Source organism: Argopecten irradians, chromosome 9, assembly GCF_041381155.1.
Source record: "Argopecten irradians isolate NY chromosome 9, Ai_NY, whole genome shotgun sequence".
NCBI classification, from domain to species: Eukaryota; Metazoa; Mollusca; class Bivalvia; order Pectinida; family Pectinidae; genus Argopecten; species Argopecten irradians.
The window spans coordinates 4,216,637-4,234,312 of NC_091142.1; the positions used below are offsets into that span (position 1 = coordinate 4,216,637).

The window sequence follows — 17,676 nt, forward strand, 5'->3', positions numbered from 1 at the left end:
TAAAACTCCGTGTAGGTTTTGTATACTTAATATATAAAATTTAAATACCGATCGTCAATCAAACTACGCTTTGTTGTAGACGAAAGCTCAGATATACGCCCTTCACTGTACCCGTAGTGAGTGGTAGGAAGTTGTATTCGTGCTGACATCATTCAAGACATGCTACTACAGCGGTACGCATGTATGCTGCATTCAGACACTTAGTATACCTACTGGAGTCATGTCTCAATTCTATAGTGTGCTAGTAATTGTAGGCAGTTTTCTGGTGCCGACAATTCTCGGTGAACACTTTCGGGAACAGTTTACATACCTAACTAACTCAGAGGACACCGTGTCTATTGATTCAGCAGGCAAACTAAGGTCTGTTATTGACCTGGACGACAGGGACACTGTCAAGGTAATCATTATAGATATCATTTTTATCTTTTAATTTATATTGCGTTCGTCAAAATTAAAACTCACATAACTTCCCTGTAATGCTGAACACTTATATTATATTTACAACAATAACAATGTTTAACAATGAACATTTCTATTTGCAATTAAGTTATTTATTTGTACTCAAATAAAGTTTAAATTCCATGAAAGAAATATCGGTATGATATAGCATTAAATTTTATGACGATGATTGTGGTTTTGTGGTATCTTGCATCCCGTTCTTAGCTCGCAATGTATAATTATTTAGCTAATGGATGGCTAACTCAGTCAGTTGTTGATTTCTGACCGAGTATTTCCCTTCACCTCCGTTATCAAAACTCAATGCCGATTTTATTGTAACCAATAAATCCATGTATATTAAACGGATAGTAACCTAAAAATAAAATCTTTATTTGTATATTATTCAAACGACATAAAAATGACAACTACATCTTGCACAATTTAACTCATAAATAACTGCCGCTATCGGATACTGAGGATATTGACTGGTATCATATGAATTATACCTCGAGTGCATAAAATAAGGATAACACCTTGAATAAAAAAAAACTCTTATTTTAAAAGAAGTGACACAGATTCATTTATTTTTTATAACTGTTATACGTTGGGTATATTTTTTTCGTGTATGTGTGTAATTTTTTCTAACAGAGAATACTATTTTAATGTTCTAACGTGGTCCTTATTGGACATACAACAAAATCTGTCTGAGACAATTCCATATTGTAAGAGTCATTGAACAGCTGCGTCCTTACTTAACGTATCTTTATGAGGATATATATATATAGTATAGCTTCATGACATTGATGTATTGGTACTGTAAATCAAAATCAAACTACTGTTATTATTTTACATGCATGATTCGTTATCTATGTCGTTTACATAGAAAAATGACAAAATTATCTAAGGTATGTTTTAAGTATATTATAAATATCCATTTGCTTTTATTAACGGAAGATTTAATTTTGTTAAATTCGCGGTATAGTTAATTCCCGTGAAATTAAATACCCGCAAATAAAAAGGAAAGAACATCAATAAAGGAAACCAGTATTGCATGATGTTATTATTACCAATAAACAAATGTAAGAGTATTATTCCCCAGAAATTAGTTTGAAACAGAAGACTGCGAATTTTTCTCCCGCAAAATTAAAAACAGAAATACATTACAGTATGTAGGACAATAAATATCCCCGCCTATGGAATTAGATCAGGGTGCGACATAATTGAATCGGTATAACAGTATATGGAAACCGTTGCAACATTACAGAAACAATATATGCAATTAGCTGGATAGCAGGGGATGGATCATTTAATCTCAGACAATTTAACAAAGTGTATAGAAATAAAGCCAGGTGATCTAAATAGATCATACCACCAACAAGAAAAATATTCCGGATGGTTTACGCCATAGAGCAGCTTTTTATCTTATTATGCTTATTATGTTTACCAAAAATATTCAATATGTGCTTACTTATTTTAGTTTCTACTTCATGATTATAATTTTATGTATTTTTCTTATTATACATGGCGATGTCAATATTCTTAAGAAATGTATGATATGTCACATAACACAAAGAATTATAAGTTTGGATTCAAGAAATTGAGTAACCTTTATTAATCTTTACCTAAAGTAATATATCCTTAATCTCCAATATTTCGAAAACATAAAATACACTCACAGTGAGGTATTTCAAAGTTTGTGTAGCAGATATCTCGAAATAGGGAATTACTAAAGTTTGACCATCAAATTTAACTTCTCATAACTCCACATGACCTGTGATCGGATCTTGTTATCAAGACCACAGCGTATATGACATGCAAATAGATCACTTTTTGTCATGAATTATACATTTCATTTCGAACTTATATATAACCAGTTTTCAGTATAGCTTCGTATTACTTCTTATTTTATGAGCAGTTTAAATATTTGTTTTTTATTGCCCTGAAGAGGATAAAATGTTCAGATCATAGAATTTCGGTGGCCCTGGTTGATAATGAGAACGTCAGTGTTTCGTGGTCGGCTGGTGATCTTGTGGTAGGGAGTGCTACAGACTCGTGTACGACTGGTAGCCTCCTGTCTGACTCTAGCAGGAGTGGAATATTCGCTAAAGTAGAGATCATTGAGCGATTTCAACGCCAGGTGGAGCTTCATGTCACACGAGCAAAGTACGTAGATTTTATCTTATATTTTCTATTACTCTTTGTGAAATCACTGATACATGTACTGTATATTATGTTTAGTATAACTTCACATAAGTATTCCAAAGGGAACATAATTTACAATATACATCATATAAACTGTCTCTGTTCCAAATTGTCAGGCGGCGTAACCTTTGTCTGGGAAATGAATCGCAGTCTACTGATCAAGTCAACATCTTGCTACCATCTTAATTTTCAAAAATTCTGAAAATCAAGATGGTAGCAAGATGGTGACTTGATCAGTAGACTGTGATTTATTACCCAGACGAAGGCTACGTACGCAGCCGAAAATTTGAAACAGAGACAATTTATATTCTGAACATTCTATTTTGAAAAACAATTCGATTCTTGTGATAAAATGTTCATTTTTGAAAAGTATTTCATATTGTTTTCAAGCATCGTAAATACGAGTCGTGTCCTAGGGGCCACAACTCTTGTTAAAATTTGAACATTTTAATGATTTTTTTTTATCTTAAATTATAAACATAAAATGTTTTTCTTTTCCATAAACTTTCAACTTTTATGAGACTTTCGGTAATTCCGGATAATAAAACCATTTAAATATCATGATTTAGCACAATGGAATTGATTGACGAGGCAGATATTCACATAACGGTAAACACTGACGTCCGTCCAGAGGTAAAAACAAGAGAGAAACGACACATAAGAAATGAAGCTTACAAATAGTTCATGTTTCTTTTAAGTACTAGTTTTATAAAGTTGAGATCTGTTCATCAAAATTTAGGCAAAATTCAACAGCTCTGTTAAATGAGTAAACTATTAACATTCACTTTGAACATTCGAAACGTTAACGTTCCGCTTCTGTAAATGCTTTCTATTATTCAGAATTTATTTTTTCAAAACTAACCGAATGTCGACACGAACTGTGAGGTTAATTTCACACACAAGTTTGCAATTTGTGAAAGGCATATTGTATTCGTTTAATAATTATTCTACGGGAACATTCAATGTTAAACTAAAGTAAGATTTAGATGCGCCTCAACTGAATTTAGTTTATTGAAGAAATCGAAAATTCACGACCTAATTAGTACCTCACATAGTTATTTAGATTAAATTATAAGTGTAAAGTCATAGACAAAACACGGATGGACATTCCTTTTCTTCGCCCCAATCGCGTCTATGGAAAATGATGCTTATATAAATCGTGAAATAAATGTTTTATGACAACTTAACGTCTGTATTCTCTGTTGTAAAATACACTTCGCTCTTACTTTAAAAACTTAAAAAGTAAAGATACGTTATTTTACCTTCAAGTAAAATTCTTTTTGGAGTTTTGTGTTTCGCTTGGCTACTGCATTTTTCCTCCTTTTCAGAAGTCTCTGGAGAGATATTGAAAATTTAAAATTCGTATGACATCATCATTGATAAATGTTTTGATTGGTTGATTAAATGATTATGTTAACATCTTATCAACAGTCAGGATCATTTAAAGACAAACTCTTGTGTATATGGTGTCTTGCGTGTGTGAAGTGACGTGCGTATTCTGGGATAATTCATCGTGTTGTGCCGGTTTGCATTAGTGGGAATTCTAGCCCATTTTATAGTGCTATCTCACTGAAGCATACCGCCAGAAACTTTTTTTTTTCATCCAATGAAATAAAATATGTACATTTACATTGAATTGATCAATTAAACACTTCGTATTGCGCTATTAGTTGACATGGTAATCAAATGCTATGTAATTTCCTCACAAACCTGTGTGTACAACTGTCTGTTCCCCTGTACATACATTGTCAGCATGTTTCACTTGCATAGTCTCAACTTTAATCTCATCTTTATATTGCCTGTTGTCAGTGTAATTGATGGTATCTGAAACACGTGAGAAATAATGTATTTACAAAAAGATCGAATTTTGCTGTCAGTGGTTGATTTTAATAAGAGTAGTAAAGTTACCGTAATTTTTATACTAACGAATCAAGATCAGCTTTTGATATTTTATTCCATAAATTACCAACATTTTCAGAATAACAATACTAACAATGCATATGTTTTAATGTTAATAAGAGCTGAAAATGGTTTTGTTAGTACTGCCAACATCCATTTATATCTACATCTACAGTGCAGTGCAGTGACTACATACGATAAGACCAATTTGTGGTCTACATTTTCATTTCACATTTTATAGTGTAATAAGAACTTATAAAGTTATTTCTGCATTTATATTCCAATCTCTACATTTAATATGAAAAGTTCTTCTAAACCCTTACTGATCTATAGGCTTAAAAATTCACATAGGTTCTGTTATATTTTAGACACTGTGATCATTTTCCTTCCACAAAATACACTTATAAACAAATTTGGAATTTTATTAAAAATTTTGAATTACACATCTATATAGTGAAATGTTAGTAGCATAGTGAACTTTATAAAGTAAAGGCGATTCATAATTACTACTAATTATTCCTCATCGAAATAATAATGTCGGTGGTTGGTTTAACTGGAAACAAATATCAAATATCTCTCTCGGAAACCACTTCTATCCATTTTCACTGTCGAGTATCACTTTCGAAACCTCTCGGGTGTTTTCATAACAGTTATTGTTAACAATTATCTGACAAAAAGAAATGTTTTGATACAGATTACGAGATGTTGATAAGATTTCATCACATTTGAATTTCTTGAAATAAATTATTTGAATTGCTGAATATTCATGTTGTATTTTTTTCATTTTGGTGAATGCCACTACTGTCCATTAAGTCTACTTTTTGTACTGGTAGTAAACTATAAAGTTTTATGCAGTCTTTGGTACGTGGAACTAAACCATATACAGTTACAAATTATGAATAATAAAACATGCAATGTCTTGGTATGAGGTAGACATGAAGATTGGTTTCCCCTTGAGAAAACATTATTTATCTCGGAGAAACGGAGAAAACTATATCCGTCACAATAGGGTCATAAATGTGTAATGTCAAATTTTCACAACGGAACGATACCGAACAACACCTACAGATGGAAAAGGCAATGCCATTAGGATACCTCGGTTAACAATCATTCTTTAAAATGATAGATATCTGTCTTTTCATGTTTTTTTTTAATTTAATCAAACTCCTTATGGACGTTTATTTCAACAAAAACTTAATGTGTGTTTCAGAAATATATATTTATACAATCTCTTACTCTCGTTTACTCAACTTCATTTTTGCAAACCCTAGTGTAATGAGCACGCTGTCTATAATAACGTGCTCTTGATAGATATATTTGACTGTTTATAGGAAATGCATCTAGTCCATACATTGATTGACAGTTGTTGGGATTGCCACTGCTCCAGAAGATGGTCCAGGTATCGCTATTACTCCACCATTCTCTACAGATACACTACTTCCGGTCTGACTAGCTATCTCTATTACTCCACCACTCTCGTTTGATATACTACTTCCGGTCTGACTAGCAGCGTCGCTATTACTCCACCACAGCGTTTGATACACTACTTCCGGTCTGACGCGTCCAACAGGGTAAAAGTTTTCCCATCAGCTGACTGACCCTGTCAGCTCCATCTGGATTTATGTTGCTATCTGTAATGTAATAGGCACAATGAATGGATTGATGTTACTATCTGTAATGTTATATATACAACGAACGGATTGATGTTACTGTTTGTAATGTTATAGACACAAGGGATGGATTGATGTTACTAACTGTAATGTTATAGACACCAATAATGGATCGGCTTTGTTTTCTGTAACTTTTTTAGAATAAAACTTCTCATAAACCTAGAGACATATTGGTCCTAATTTGCATATCGACGATGTGACCTTGTGACTTCTTATTACCATATATGTATTGTTATTTATTACCAGTTCTACATTCCAATGGGTTATATATGGTTTTGGTAAATAGATTTCATGGTCGCCCACGATCAATTTAAAGTTTTTGGTACATAATACTTTTTAAAATAGCGCTTATTCAATAAATAGATTCATATTCGCCTTTGATGTATTATATAAAGGTATATAAAAAGAAAAGAAATTATTTTTATGCTATAACATAGCAGTATATGTTATCTTTTAGGGGTATAAAAAATAAATGGTGATGTGGTTTTCCAGTTTTATTTTTATATTTTTCGTGAAAATAGAATAATTTCATTTGATAACTTTATAATTAATTCCATTGATAAAAATGATAAATCCCGATTACAATACAATATCAATTTGAGCGAATTATTATTTATTACTTTTAGTTATTATGGTTTCGGAATCTTACTCTGAAATATTATCAATCTGAAGATTGTCTGCTAAATAAAATAGGAGAATGCAAGACAGTTTTAAGAACAGATACACTTATTTCCCGATAAATATGAGAAATGTCTCATAGTATTATATTTTTCCTCATTCTTACTTTACAGAATCGTACTAATAGAAGAAGAAATTTCTACTTTGCAAATAAGGAAAGATACTATTTTGTATCTATTGTGTATTTGTCTTTAATTCCATCTCAATATACATCACATTACACCAGTATTTTAAGGATTTCTTTTCTACAATATATCTTTTTGACAGTTTATACTAATACACTGTATACTTAATATATTCAATTTGTAATAAATGTCGTAAAGTATGGCTGCTGAGAGCTACCCGTGAGTAGATTTTTGTTGTTGATAACTTGAGAGACTTCGTTTGACTCATTTGCCCCTCAAATTCCATAATGGCTGGTCTAATCTTTGATTTAGAAGCAGCCTAAATGTGTCTTCGGGAGCGAATAAGTTAAGATGCTCCACCGCCGAAAGGGCATAAACGATTCTAATCACTTAAATATTGATATGTCTGCTCCTGTTTGTATAGAGAAAAAATATTATATCTCAGTGTTGCAGCATCTTTAAGTTTCATATATTACTGAATCACTGAATTTCGTTTTGTTTTCTATCATTATTATTTCAAAATGTTAAACTAAGCTTGTGTTATCGCCCCTTCATATTCTGTTATTCAGTTTCTTATCATTTTTTTGTTTGTTGGTATTTAAAACCAAAGAAAGAAAATGTAAAATTAATTTAAAAAAGTAACAATTATGTTGATTAAAAATTATACCGGATTCTGCAAACAATTTTTTTCATAAACCGATAAAATTAAAAAATAGTGACATCAATGATTATAATTAATTTTACACTCTATTTGATAAAACAAAGAAAAAAATAATTATAATTAATATGGAACAACTAAAGATAAAAACTGAAAATAAATTTTACAAATATTTTGAACAGTCAGCAATCGTAGTTTAAAATTCATCTTATCATATTCTGTGTTTGCTGGTATGCAACTTAATTTAAACCGAAAGAAAGAAATGATAAAATTAAATGAAAAGGGTAATTATGATGATAAAAAAATGTACATGTTTATGGAATAACTATTAAAAGACAAAAACAAATAAGTAGTATTTTATCAAGCTTACCTATAGTGATGTTTACATCATTGCTAACTTCTGTCTGATCAGGTGTAAACGGCTGCCAAAGAAACAAGAAACAAAAAATAAATATATACATGCACAAACATCATAATCGAGCATATCCATTTCCAAAAATCAATAAATATTAATATTCTTTTCGAACATTAGAAATTGGGGACAACGGTGGCAGGGTAGATAAGATGTCCCGACATATTACCACAAGCCACATACCTTTAGGATCCCATATCAGACAGTTGGCAAGTACTGACCGCTGGACGGTGTTTTTTCTGGGTACTCCAGCTTTCCAGGCCTTTGCAAGCCTGGAACGTGCTAAGTTACCCTGGCTGTTGTTTAGTTTTTCCTCTCCCCCAACTTTGCCTTTGGCAGATTAGTGACATCTTTGATACCAATAGACAGTGATAGATTATACTTCTTAATAATACATACCTGCTGATCTCTATCCCTCGGGCCGGGGTTAGGCTCTATCCCTTGTAGTCGTAGCAACAGATCAATGAATGATACAGCCCCTTTCCTGTCTAGTTTGTCATGTGTAAGGCTATACCAAAAGCTGGTTACTTCTTTATATATGTACTCCGTGTTTGATAGAACATTTCTGGCTGTCACGTGAGTGAACGTGCCGACACGTGCACGGTACAGCGCCAAGTCAACACCCATGATTCCTAGGATGTAACAATGGAATAATGGTAATTTTAGCTATAAAATATTAACTTAATACTACACTAATCCGCTTTTCCTGGTTAAGTGTGTTTTAGACAATTATAAATACTGAAATCAATTGACCCGTCTGGTTATTAAATAACTCGTGTTTGAGCATCAAGTGTAGTGTCGTCAATATCAGTCGTATGTCAGTTCAAAACAATAGGCGTTGCTAAACACATGTAGGTCTACATGCATCAACTGTCCTAGCATTGTCAAGATTTAAAACATAGAGAAAATAGCGTCATATCTCGATATTTCCCCCGAAGATACAAAAATCTTAATTATATATATATATATATATATATGTGTGTGTGTGTGTGTGTGTGTGAGTGTGTGTACATATATATAAATATTTAATGAATAATGTAGTACAACCGATAAAAATACCATGTGAGTATCTAGTGTTTGAGCATCAAGTGCACGCTATCATAAATATCAACGAATCGTATGTTAGCTTAACACAACTGCGTAGGTAACCGCATTTAGGTACTATACAGACCCTTTTAAGTCAGACAAAATATTAGATGTGTACCCAAACACCGACGAAAGAAATATGAAATACTTACAATTGATATGTCAATCATCCATTACAATGTCCAAATCTAGATGTCAATTTATAGGCGGCTGAAAAATGTTCATTATGAGAGGTTGTCACTACTGCAGTTTCATGTTGATCTCCATGTCGCTAGTGTACTAAGGTTCAAAAGCGTTATCCAGTCATAGTTATAACTGATAAAGAAATTATGTATGGTGGCATATTTCTGCCACCTTTGCTTGCTGATATAGTTCAGCCATTATATCGACATAAGTTATGAAAAGATTTACTAGCATAAACTTACAAAAATAATGTCGACTTACTCGGTGACATAATAAATGCATGACAATGATGTATGGAGTCGGAAACTCGACCATTAGTCGTGTTATTGCTCAGATGTGACACCGAATGGTGATGCATTCCATCACCCAAAAATGTTTTTGAAAAGTAAAATTTTGGTGGAATATTGGAATACAACAAGATGATGACAAAGATCAAGTTAGAGGAGAAATTCGTTGACCGGCAATAGCCGTCGCACCATGTTAGTGTCAATTCATTTGAGGAAAATGATAAAGTCGATGTATATTTTTGACTTAGCCTAATCAATGTTTAAAATCCGCATCTCCTGGTGTTTCACCCCGCCCCGTATACCACAACAATACCATTTATAAGAATAATATTAATATGCCCAACAGCCTTGTGGTAGAATAATCTACAACACCATAGTTCGGGTATCTAGAACGCGACCTTTATATCAGATACAATATTTTAGTGGATTTGGTACTAGGGTAAAACGTTTACTTGAACTGTAATAGCACAATTTTATAAAAGTCAAACATACTTGGCTGAATGCTGGGTGGCATTTCCAATACAGGTTCAATGCTTAAACGTGTAAATGTGCACAATATTCCCATGCATAAATGTTGAACATACGTTACGGTAATGATCCCGTACTAGTAGTTATCAAATGCGTTTATTATATTATAGAAAATAAGATTCACAGCTCTGAAAACAGATTGGCATTATGAGTATTTACTCATTCGAACACTAGGTAGCGGTACAGAGAATTACATTTTGTATTAAGTATTGTTGACTTTTTTTACCTAAAATAATACGGCTGACAGAGAAGCTATATTACGTATATCAATTTCTTTTTTCATTATCTATAATATATCGAGAAAGAATCTCTATCAATGCAACATAAACCATGTGTTTATACCTCAATTCGTTTTCTTTTTAGCAAAACAAATATTTAAGTATTCAGTGTTATACTGACGAGTTACGAGTTCCTGTCCCGGCTGGCTCACAATGACGTAATTTGTTTGCTATTATAGGTTACACTTTCACTTTCGGTTTTATATAATGATCAATTTTGTAGATCCCTATCAAACGTTTTATTGGAATAGTTGGTGTTTTATCTCTACAGCCAGTAGATACTTTGGAGGAAAAGCCGGCACTTGTCTGTTTATATCAAGTTTAATGATTTTTTTTTTCAGTAAATCACCACCACTACTAACACCAGCTACTATAAAAATCGTATTTTTTATAAAACAGAAATAACATTGGTTGTATTTACAGACTGGGCCAATCGGCATAAAAAACAACATTTTAGTGTAACAAATCCATAGATATCCATATACTTATTTCATCTACTTTTTAATGTATTATAATAGAACAAAATTTCTTATCGACATATATGCAATTGTTAAGTAAATCTCCGAATTAATCATAGCAACTTGTAAAGTAAAGGTCCTTTTGAATACATACACCAATGTTAGTCCCGATAGAATTGTTATCTGATAGATAACGTCGTTCCTTATTATTAATATTTAACTTTTCCCTCTGGAATCTATTGAAGGCGGTTCAAACATGCAATTCTTAACGATATGCTTCGATGATGAGCAAACACCCGTGGTTATTTTTAAAGCACATTTTGATTTTTCATAATCACTTATGTCTCTATAATTACTGTGTAGGAATGACAAAGGTACCGAATGATACCCTTACAAAACAAAACTAAACTATAAGCTCAATTTTAAACTATAATAATATTCAATGCAATATTTTCTGTAAGATATTTTTGCTTTTATTATCTCCATTTCATACCGCGATATCAGACATTCGTTTTGTATATAATTTGTGATCCCCCTCACCTTAAGTATGAGTCCGATGAACCTTTTAATGAAATACAGAGCACATTTAATAAGAACTTACACCAGAGGAAAGATGGACGAACAGACAAAGTGTACGGATTCAATGTTTAAGATTAATGATTTTATATGTTTACTGTCTTTCTATCCTGCATGTAGCTTAGTCAGTGTATAAAAAAACTGCGAATGTTTTATTCAATGGACAATTTGGTTAGGTATCGGCACCTGAAACACCACAAAATTATAACCTGTACGTATAAATAGATCAATATCAGTGTATATATTCAGTATCTGGAAATGCCCGTTGTTGTAGCAAAACTGTTGAAATGTTAGGGTACATAACACACTCTATTGTATGAAGCTGTTTATTACTTCATACGAAACACAAGTCTGTGTGATAAATGTGCCAACAATAAATTATATGCGTGTATTGTATTTTAAGATACACATAATTTGTGTTTTTTTGTTTATATTTGTTTAATATTATTTACCAATAATACCATGGTTATTAGTGGTATAATGATTTGTTCTCTATGGTCTACAACGTTTTAAGGTAAAAAATTAATGTAATATGTAATATGATGGACGCAGGCATTAATAATATATAATAAAATTATACAAGATAGTCCATTTTCACATATGTGGAATGACATCTCTTCATAAACTTAGTAGTACAACAGTTATGAAAGGATGTTTATACTCTTTGTTTGTTTATTTTACTCTGTGTTTGTTTGTTGTACTCTTTGTTTGTTATACTCTTTGTTTGTTTGTTATACTCTTTGTTTGTTTGTTGTACTCTTTGTTTGTTATACTCTTTGTTTGTTATACTCTGTTGTTTGTTTGTTATACTCTTTGTTTGTTATTACTCTTTATTTGTTTGTTATACTCTTTGTTTGTATATATCTTTGTTTGTTATACTCTTTGTTTGTTATACTCTTTGATTGATTGTTATACTCTTTATGTTTGTTATACTCTTTGTTTGTTTGTTATACTCTTTTGTTTGTTATACTCTTTGTTTGTTATACTCTTGTTTGGTTTTACTCTTTGTTTGTTATACTCTTTGTTTGTTTGTTATAATCTTTGTTTGTTTACTCTTTGTTTGTTAAAACTCTTTTGTTTGTTTGTTATACTCTTTGTTTGTTTGTTATACTCTTTGTTTGTTTGTTTTACTCTTTTATTTGTTTGTTATATTCTTCATTTGTTATAATTTGTTTGTTTGTTAAACTCTTTGTTTTTTTTGTGTATACTCTTTGTTTTATATACTCTTTGTTTGTTTGTTATACTCTTTGTTTGTTTGTTACACACTTTGTTTGTTATACCCTTTTCTTTGTTTGGTATACTCTTTGTTTGTTATAACTTTTGGTTGTTTGTTATACTCTTTGTTTGTTTTATACATTTTGTGTGTTTGTTATACTCTTTTGTTTGTTTGTTGTTACTCTTTGTTTGTTTATACTCTTTGTTTGTTTGTTATACTCTTTGTTTTGTTTGTTGTACTCTTTGTTTGTTATACCTTTGTTTGTTTGTTATACTCTTTGTTTGTTATAATCTTTGTTTGTTATACTCTTTGTTTGCTATACTCTTTATTTGTTTGTTATACTCTTTGTTTGTTATACTCTTTGATTGTATTTGTTATACTTCTTTGTTTGTTATACTCTTTGTTGTGTTTGTTATACTCTTTGATTGTTGTGCTACTCTTTGTTTGTTTGTTATACTCTTGTTTGTTTGTTTTACTCTTTGTCTTGTTATACTCTTTGATTGATTGTTATACTCTGTTGTTTGTTATACTCTTTGTTTGTTTGTTATACTCTTTGTTTGTTATACTCTTTGTTTGTTTGTTTTATACTCTTTGTTTGTTATCTCTTTGTTTGTTATACTGTTTTTTTGTTTATACTCTTTGTTTGTTTGTTATTACTCTTTGTTTGTTATACTCTTTGGTTGTTACACGCACTTTGTGTTGTTAAACTGTTTGTTTGTTTGTTATACTCTTTGTTTGTTATACTCTTTTTTGTTTGTTATACTCTTTGTTTGTTATACTCTTTGATTGTTTGTTATACTCTTTGTTTGTTTGTTATACTCTTTGTTTGTTTGTTTTACTCTTCTTTGTTTGTTTGGTTATATTTCTTTATTTGTTATAATTTTGTTTGTTTGTTTGTTATACTCTTTGTTTTTTTTTGTTATTATACTCTTTGTTTTGTTATACTCTTTGTTTGTTTGTTATACTCTCTGTTTGTTTGTTACACACACTTTGTTTGTTATAATCTTTGTTTTGTTTGTTATAATCTTTGTTTTTGTTATACTCTTTTTTTGTTTGTTATACTCTTTGTTTGTTTTGTTATACTTTTTTTTTACTTTGTTTGTTGTTACTCTTTTGTTTGTTATTACTCTTTGTTTGTTTGTTATACTCTTTGTTTGTTATACTCTTTGTTTGTTTGTTTTACTCTTTGTTGGTTTGTTATACTCTTTGTTTGTTTGTTTATACTCTTTGTTTTGTTTGTTATACTCTTTGTTTGTTATTCTCTTTGTTTGTTTGTTATACTCTTTGTTTGTTATACTCTTTGTTTGTTTTGTTACTCTTTGTTTTGTTTTACTCTTTGTTTGTTTGTTATACTCTTTGTTTGTTTGTTATAACTCTTTGTTTGTTTGTTATACTCTTTGTTTGTTTGTTATACTCTTTGTTTGTTTGTGTTATACTCTTTGTTTTGTTTGTCTTTATACTCTTTGTTTGTTATACTCTTTGTTTGGTTTGTTTACTACACTTTGTTTGTTTGTTTTTACTCTTTGTTTGTTTGTTTTACTCTTTGTTTGTTTGTTATTACTCTTTGTTTGTTTGTTATACTCTTTGTTTGTTTGTTATACTCTTTGTTTGTTTGTTTTACTCTTTGTTTTTGTTTGTTGATACTCTTTGTTTGTTTGTTATACTCTTTGTTTGTTTTATTCTCTTTGTTTGTTTGTTATACTCTTTTTGTTTTTTTATTATACTCTTTGTTTTGTTTGTTATACTCTTTGTTTGTTACATACTGTGTTTGTTTTTACTATTTTTTGTTTGTTTGTTTGTTATACTCTTTGTTTGTTTGTTATACTCTTTGTTTTCTTTTTTTATACTCTTTGTTTGCTGTTCTCTTTGCGGTTTGTTATATCTTTGGTTTGTTTGTTATACTCTTTGTTTTATATACTCTTTGTTGGTTTTATTCTTTCGTTTGTTTTTTTTTTTTGCTATACTCTTTATTTTTTTTGTTAATACATCTATTGTTTTATATACTCTTTGTTTGATATACTCTTTGTTTGTTATAATTTTATTTGTTTTGTTATTTACTCTTTGTTTGTTTGTTTGTACTCTTTGTTTTATTGTTATACTCTTTGTTTTATATACTCTTTGTTTGTATACTCTTTGTTTGTTTGTTATACTGGTTTGTTTGTTTTGTTACTCTTTGTTTGTTATACCTTCTTGTTTGTTGTGTTATACTCTTTGTTTGTTATACTCTTTTGTTTGTTTATCTTTGTTTTTGTTATACTCTTTATTTGTTTGTTAACTCTTTGTTTGTTTGTTATACTCTTTGTTTGTTTGTTATACTCTTTGTTTGTTATACTCTTTGTTTGTTATACTTTTTGTTTGTTTGTTATACTCTTTGTTTGTTTGTTACTTTTGTTTGTTTGTTGTTTGTTGTATACTCTTTGATTTTGTTATACTCTTTTTTGTTGTTTACTTTTGTTTGTTTGTTATACTCTTTGTTGTTGTTACTCTTTGATCTTTGTTTGTTTGTTTTTACTCTTTGTTTGGTTTGTTATACTCTTTGTTTGTTTATATACTTTGTTATACTCTTTGTTTGTTATACTCTTTGTTTGTTTGTTGTACTCTTTGTTTGTTATACTTTGTTCTTGTTATACTCTTTATTTGTTATACTCTTTGTTTGTTTGTTAAAGCTTTGTTGTTTGTTAATCTTTGTTTGTTATACTCTTTGTTTGTTATACTCTTTGTTTGTTATTACCTTTCTTTGTTTGTTATACCTTTGTTTGTTATACTCTTTGTTTGTTATACTCTTTGTTTGTTATACTCTTTGTTTGTTATACTCTTTGTTTGTTTGTTTTACTCTTTGTTTGTTTGTTATACTCTTTGTTTGTTGTTATACTCTTTGTTTGTTATACTCTTTGATTGATTGTTATACTCTTTATTTGTTATACTCTTTGTTTGTTTGTTATACTCTTTGGTTGTTATACTCTTTGTTTGTTATACTCTTTGTTTGTTATACTCTTTGTTTGTTATACTCTTTGTTTGTTATACTGTTTGTTTGTTACTGTTTGTTTGTTTGTTATACTGTTTGTTTGTTTGTTATACTCTTTGTTTGTTATACTCTTTGTTTATTACTCTTTGTTTGTTATACTGTTTTTTGTTTGTTATACTCTTTGTTTGTTATACTCTTTGTTTGTTATACTCTTTGTTTGTTTGTTATACTCTTTGTTTGTTTGTTATACTCTTTGTTTGTTTGTTTTACTCTTTTTGTTGTTATTTCTTTGTTTTTTGTTATATAATTGTTTTGTTTTGTTTGTTTATACTCTTTGTTTGTTTTTTTGTTATACTCTTTGTTTTTTGTTACTCTTGTTTGTTTGTTATACTCTTGTTTGTTTTTACACACTTTGTTTGTTTTACTCTTTGTTTGTTTGTTATACTCTTTGTTTGTTATACTCTTTTTTTGTTTGTTATACTCTTTGTTTGTTACACATTTTTGTTTGTTTGTTATACTCTTTGTTTGTTATACTCTTTGTTCGTTTGTTATACTCTTTGTTTGTTATTCTCTTTGTTTGTTTGTTTTACTCTTTGTTGGTTTGTTATACTCTTTGTTTGTTTGTTATACTCTTTGTTTGTTATTCTCTTTGTTTGTTTGTTTATACTCTTTGTTTTTTTTGTTATAGTCTTTCTTTGTTTGTTTGTTTTTTGTTATACTCTTTGTTTGTTATTCTCTTTGTTTGTTTGTTATACTCTTTGTTTTTTTGTTATACTCTTTGTTTGTTTGTTATACTCTTTGTTTGTTATACTCTTTGTTTGTTTGTTTTACTCTTTGTTTTTTTTGTTATACTCTTTGTTTGTTAGTTATACTCTTTGTTTTTTTTGTTATACTCTTTGTTTGCTATTCTCTTTGCTGGTTTGTTATACTCTTGGTTTGTTTGTTATACTCTTTGTTTTATATACTCTTTGTTGGTTTGCTATACTCTTTGTTGTTTTTTTTTTTTGCTATACTCTTTTTTTTTTTTTTTATTTTTTGTTTTGTTATACTCTTTGTTTTATATACTCTTTGTTTGTTATACTCTTTATTTGGTTGTTATACTCTTTGTTTGTTTGCTGTACTCTTTGTTTTATATACTCTTTGTTTTATATACTCTTTGTTTGTTATACTCTTTGTTTGTTTGTTATACTCTTTGTTTGTTACAAACTTTGTTTGTCTGTTATTCTCTTTGTTTGTTATACTCTTTTTTTGTTTTGTTTTTTATACTCTTTGTTTGTTTGTTATAATATTTGCTTCTATGTTATACTTTTTTGTTTGTTTGTTATAATCTTTGTTTGTTATACTTTTTTGTGTGTCGGACAATGTTCCACGGGGCCCTATGAATTCCATACACGAAACCGTCTTCCTCCTTCTCCTGTTTTCCTTTCGCTACCTTTCCCTTCCCTTTAGCTATCGCGTTCCTCCTTCGAAAGGTCGTACCTGATCTATACTTTATCCAATTAACTTTTATTATGCAGTTTTTTAAGACCATTCTTCTCTCTGTATCCTTTGAACCTAAAGTGACAATGATGGCACTGACAGTGGTATTTATGTTTATCTGGTTTTACTATCCGTACATTAGCATAGCATTCTTTAAATATTTCGTTTGTCTACAATTAACAGTTCACTGCCATTCCCATGATAATACTCAAAGACTCAAAACACCATCATGATTTTCTTTTTCTTGCCATCTCTTCTGATTAAACCGAATCCATCTTGATAGTGACTGGTGCATTCATCGCTTTTAATTTCAATAGTTCTTCTTTTGCAATGTCTCTTACTATCGATTCTTCACAATTTGTATTAAATAATAACTACAATTTTGATGTTCTTGTTTCATAAAAGTTCATACTCTTTGGTTTGTTATACTGTTTGTTTGTTATACTGTTTGTTTGTTATACTGTTTGTTTGTTTGTTATACTCTTTGTTTGTTATACTCTTTGTTTGTTTGTTATACTCTTTGTTTGTTATACTCTTT

The 17,676-nt window shown here is 30.0% G+C and overlaps 2 protein-coding genes and 1 long non-coding RNA gene across 3 annotated transcripts; 1 reads left to right on the plus strand and 2 right to left on the minus strand.

The window, feature by feature from the left end:
* Nucleotides 1-40: 40 nt before the first annotated feature.
* Nucleotides 41-3,321, plus strand: LOC138331263 (uncharacterized). The gene is made up of 3 exons (XM_069278775.1): nt 41-397; nt 2,384-2,601; nt 3,210-3,321. The coding sequence occupies exons 1-3, from the start codon at nt 221-223 to the stop codon at nt 3,319-3,321; spliced, it is 507 nt and encodes a 168-aa protein (XP_069134876.1). The 5' UTR covers nt 41-220.
* Nucleotides 3,322-3,898: 577 nt separating this feature from the next.
* On the minus strand, nt 3,899-6,041 carry LOC138330801 (uncharacterized). Its single transcript, XR_011209592.1, has 3 exons — nt 5,891-6,041; nt 4,351-4,464; nt 3,899-3,974 (listed from the first exon to the last, which is right to left on the minus strand). It is a non-coding gene; the product is annotated as an uncharacterized lncRNA (long non-coding RNA).
* A 16-nt stretch (nt 6,042-6,057) lies between these two features.
* On the minus strand, nt 6,058-9,432 carry LOC138331264 (uncharacterized). Its single transcript, XM_069278776.1, has 4 exons — nt 9,321-9,432; nt 8,482-8,714; nt 8,041-8,092; nt 6,058-6,170 (listed from the first exon to the last, which is right to left on the minus strand). Exons 2-4 carry the CDS (start codon nt 8,707-8,709, stop codon nt 6,058-6,060), a joined length of 393 nt encoding a protein of 130 aa, XP_069134877.1. The 5' UTR covers nt 8,710-8,714; nt 9,321-9,432.
* Between the last annotated feature and the right edge of the window lie 8,244 nt (nt 9,433-17,676).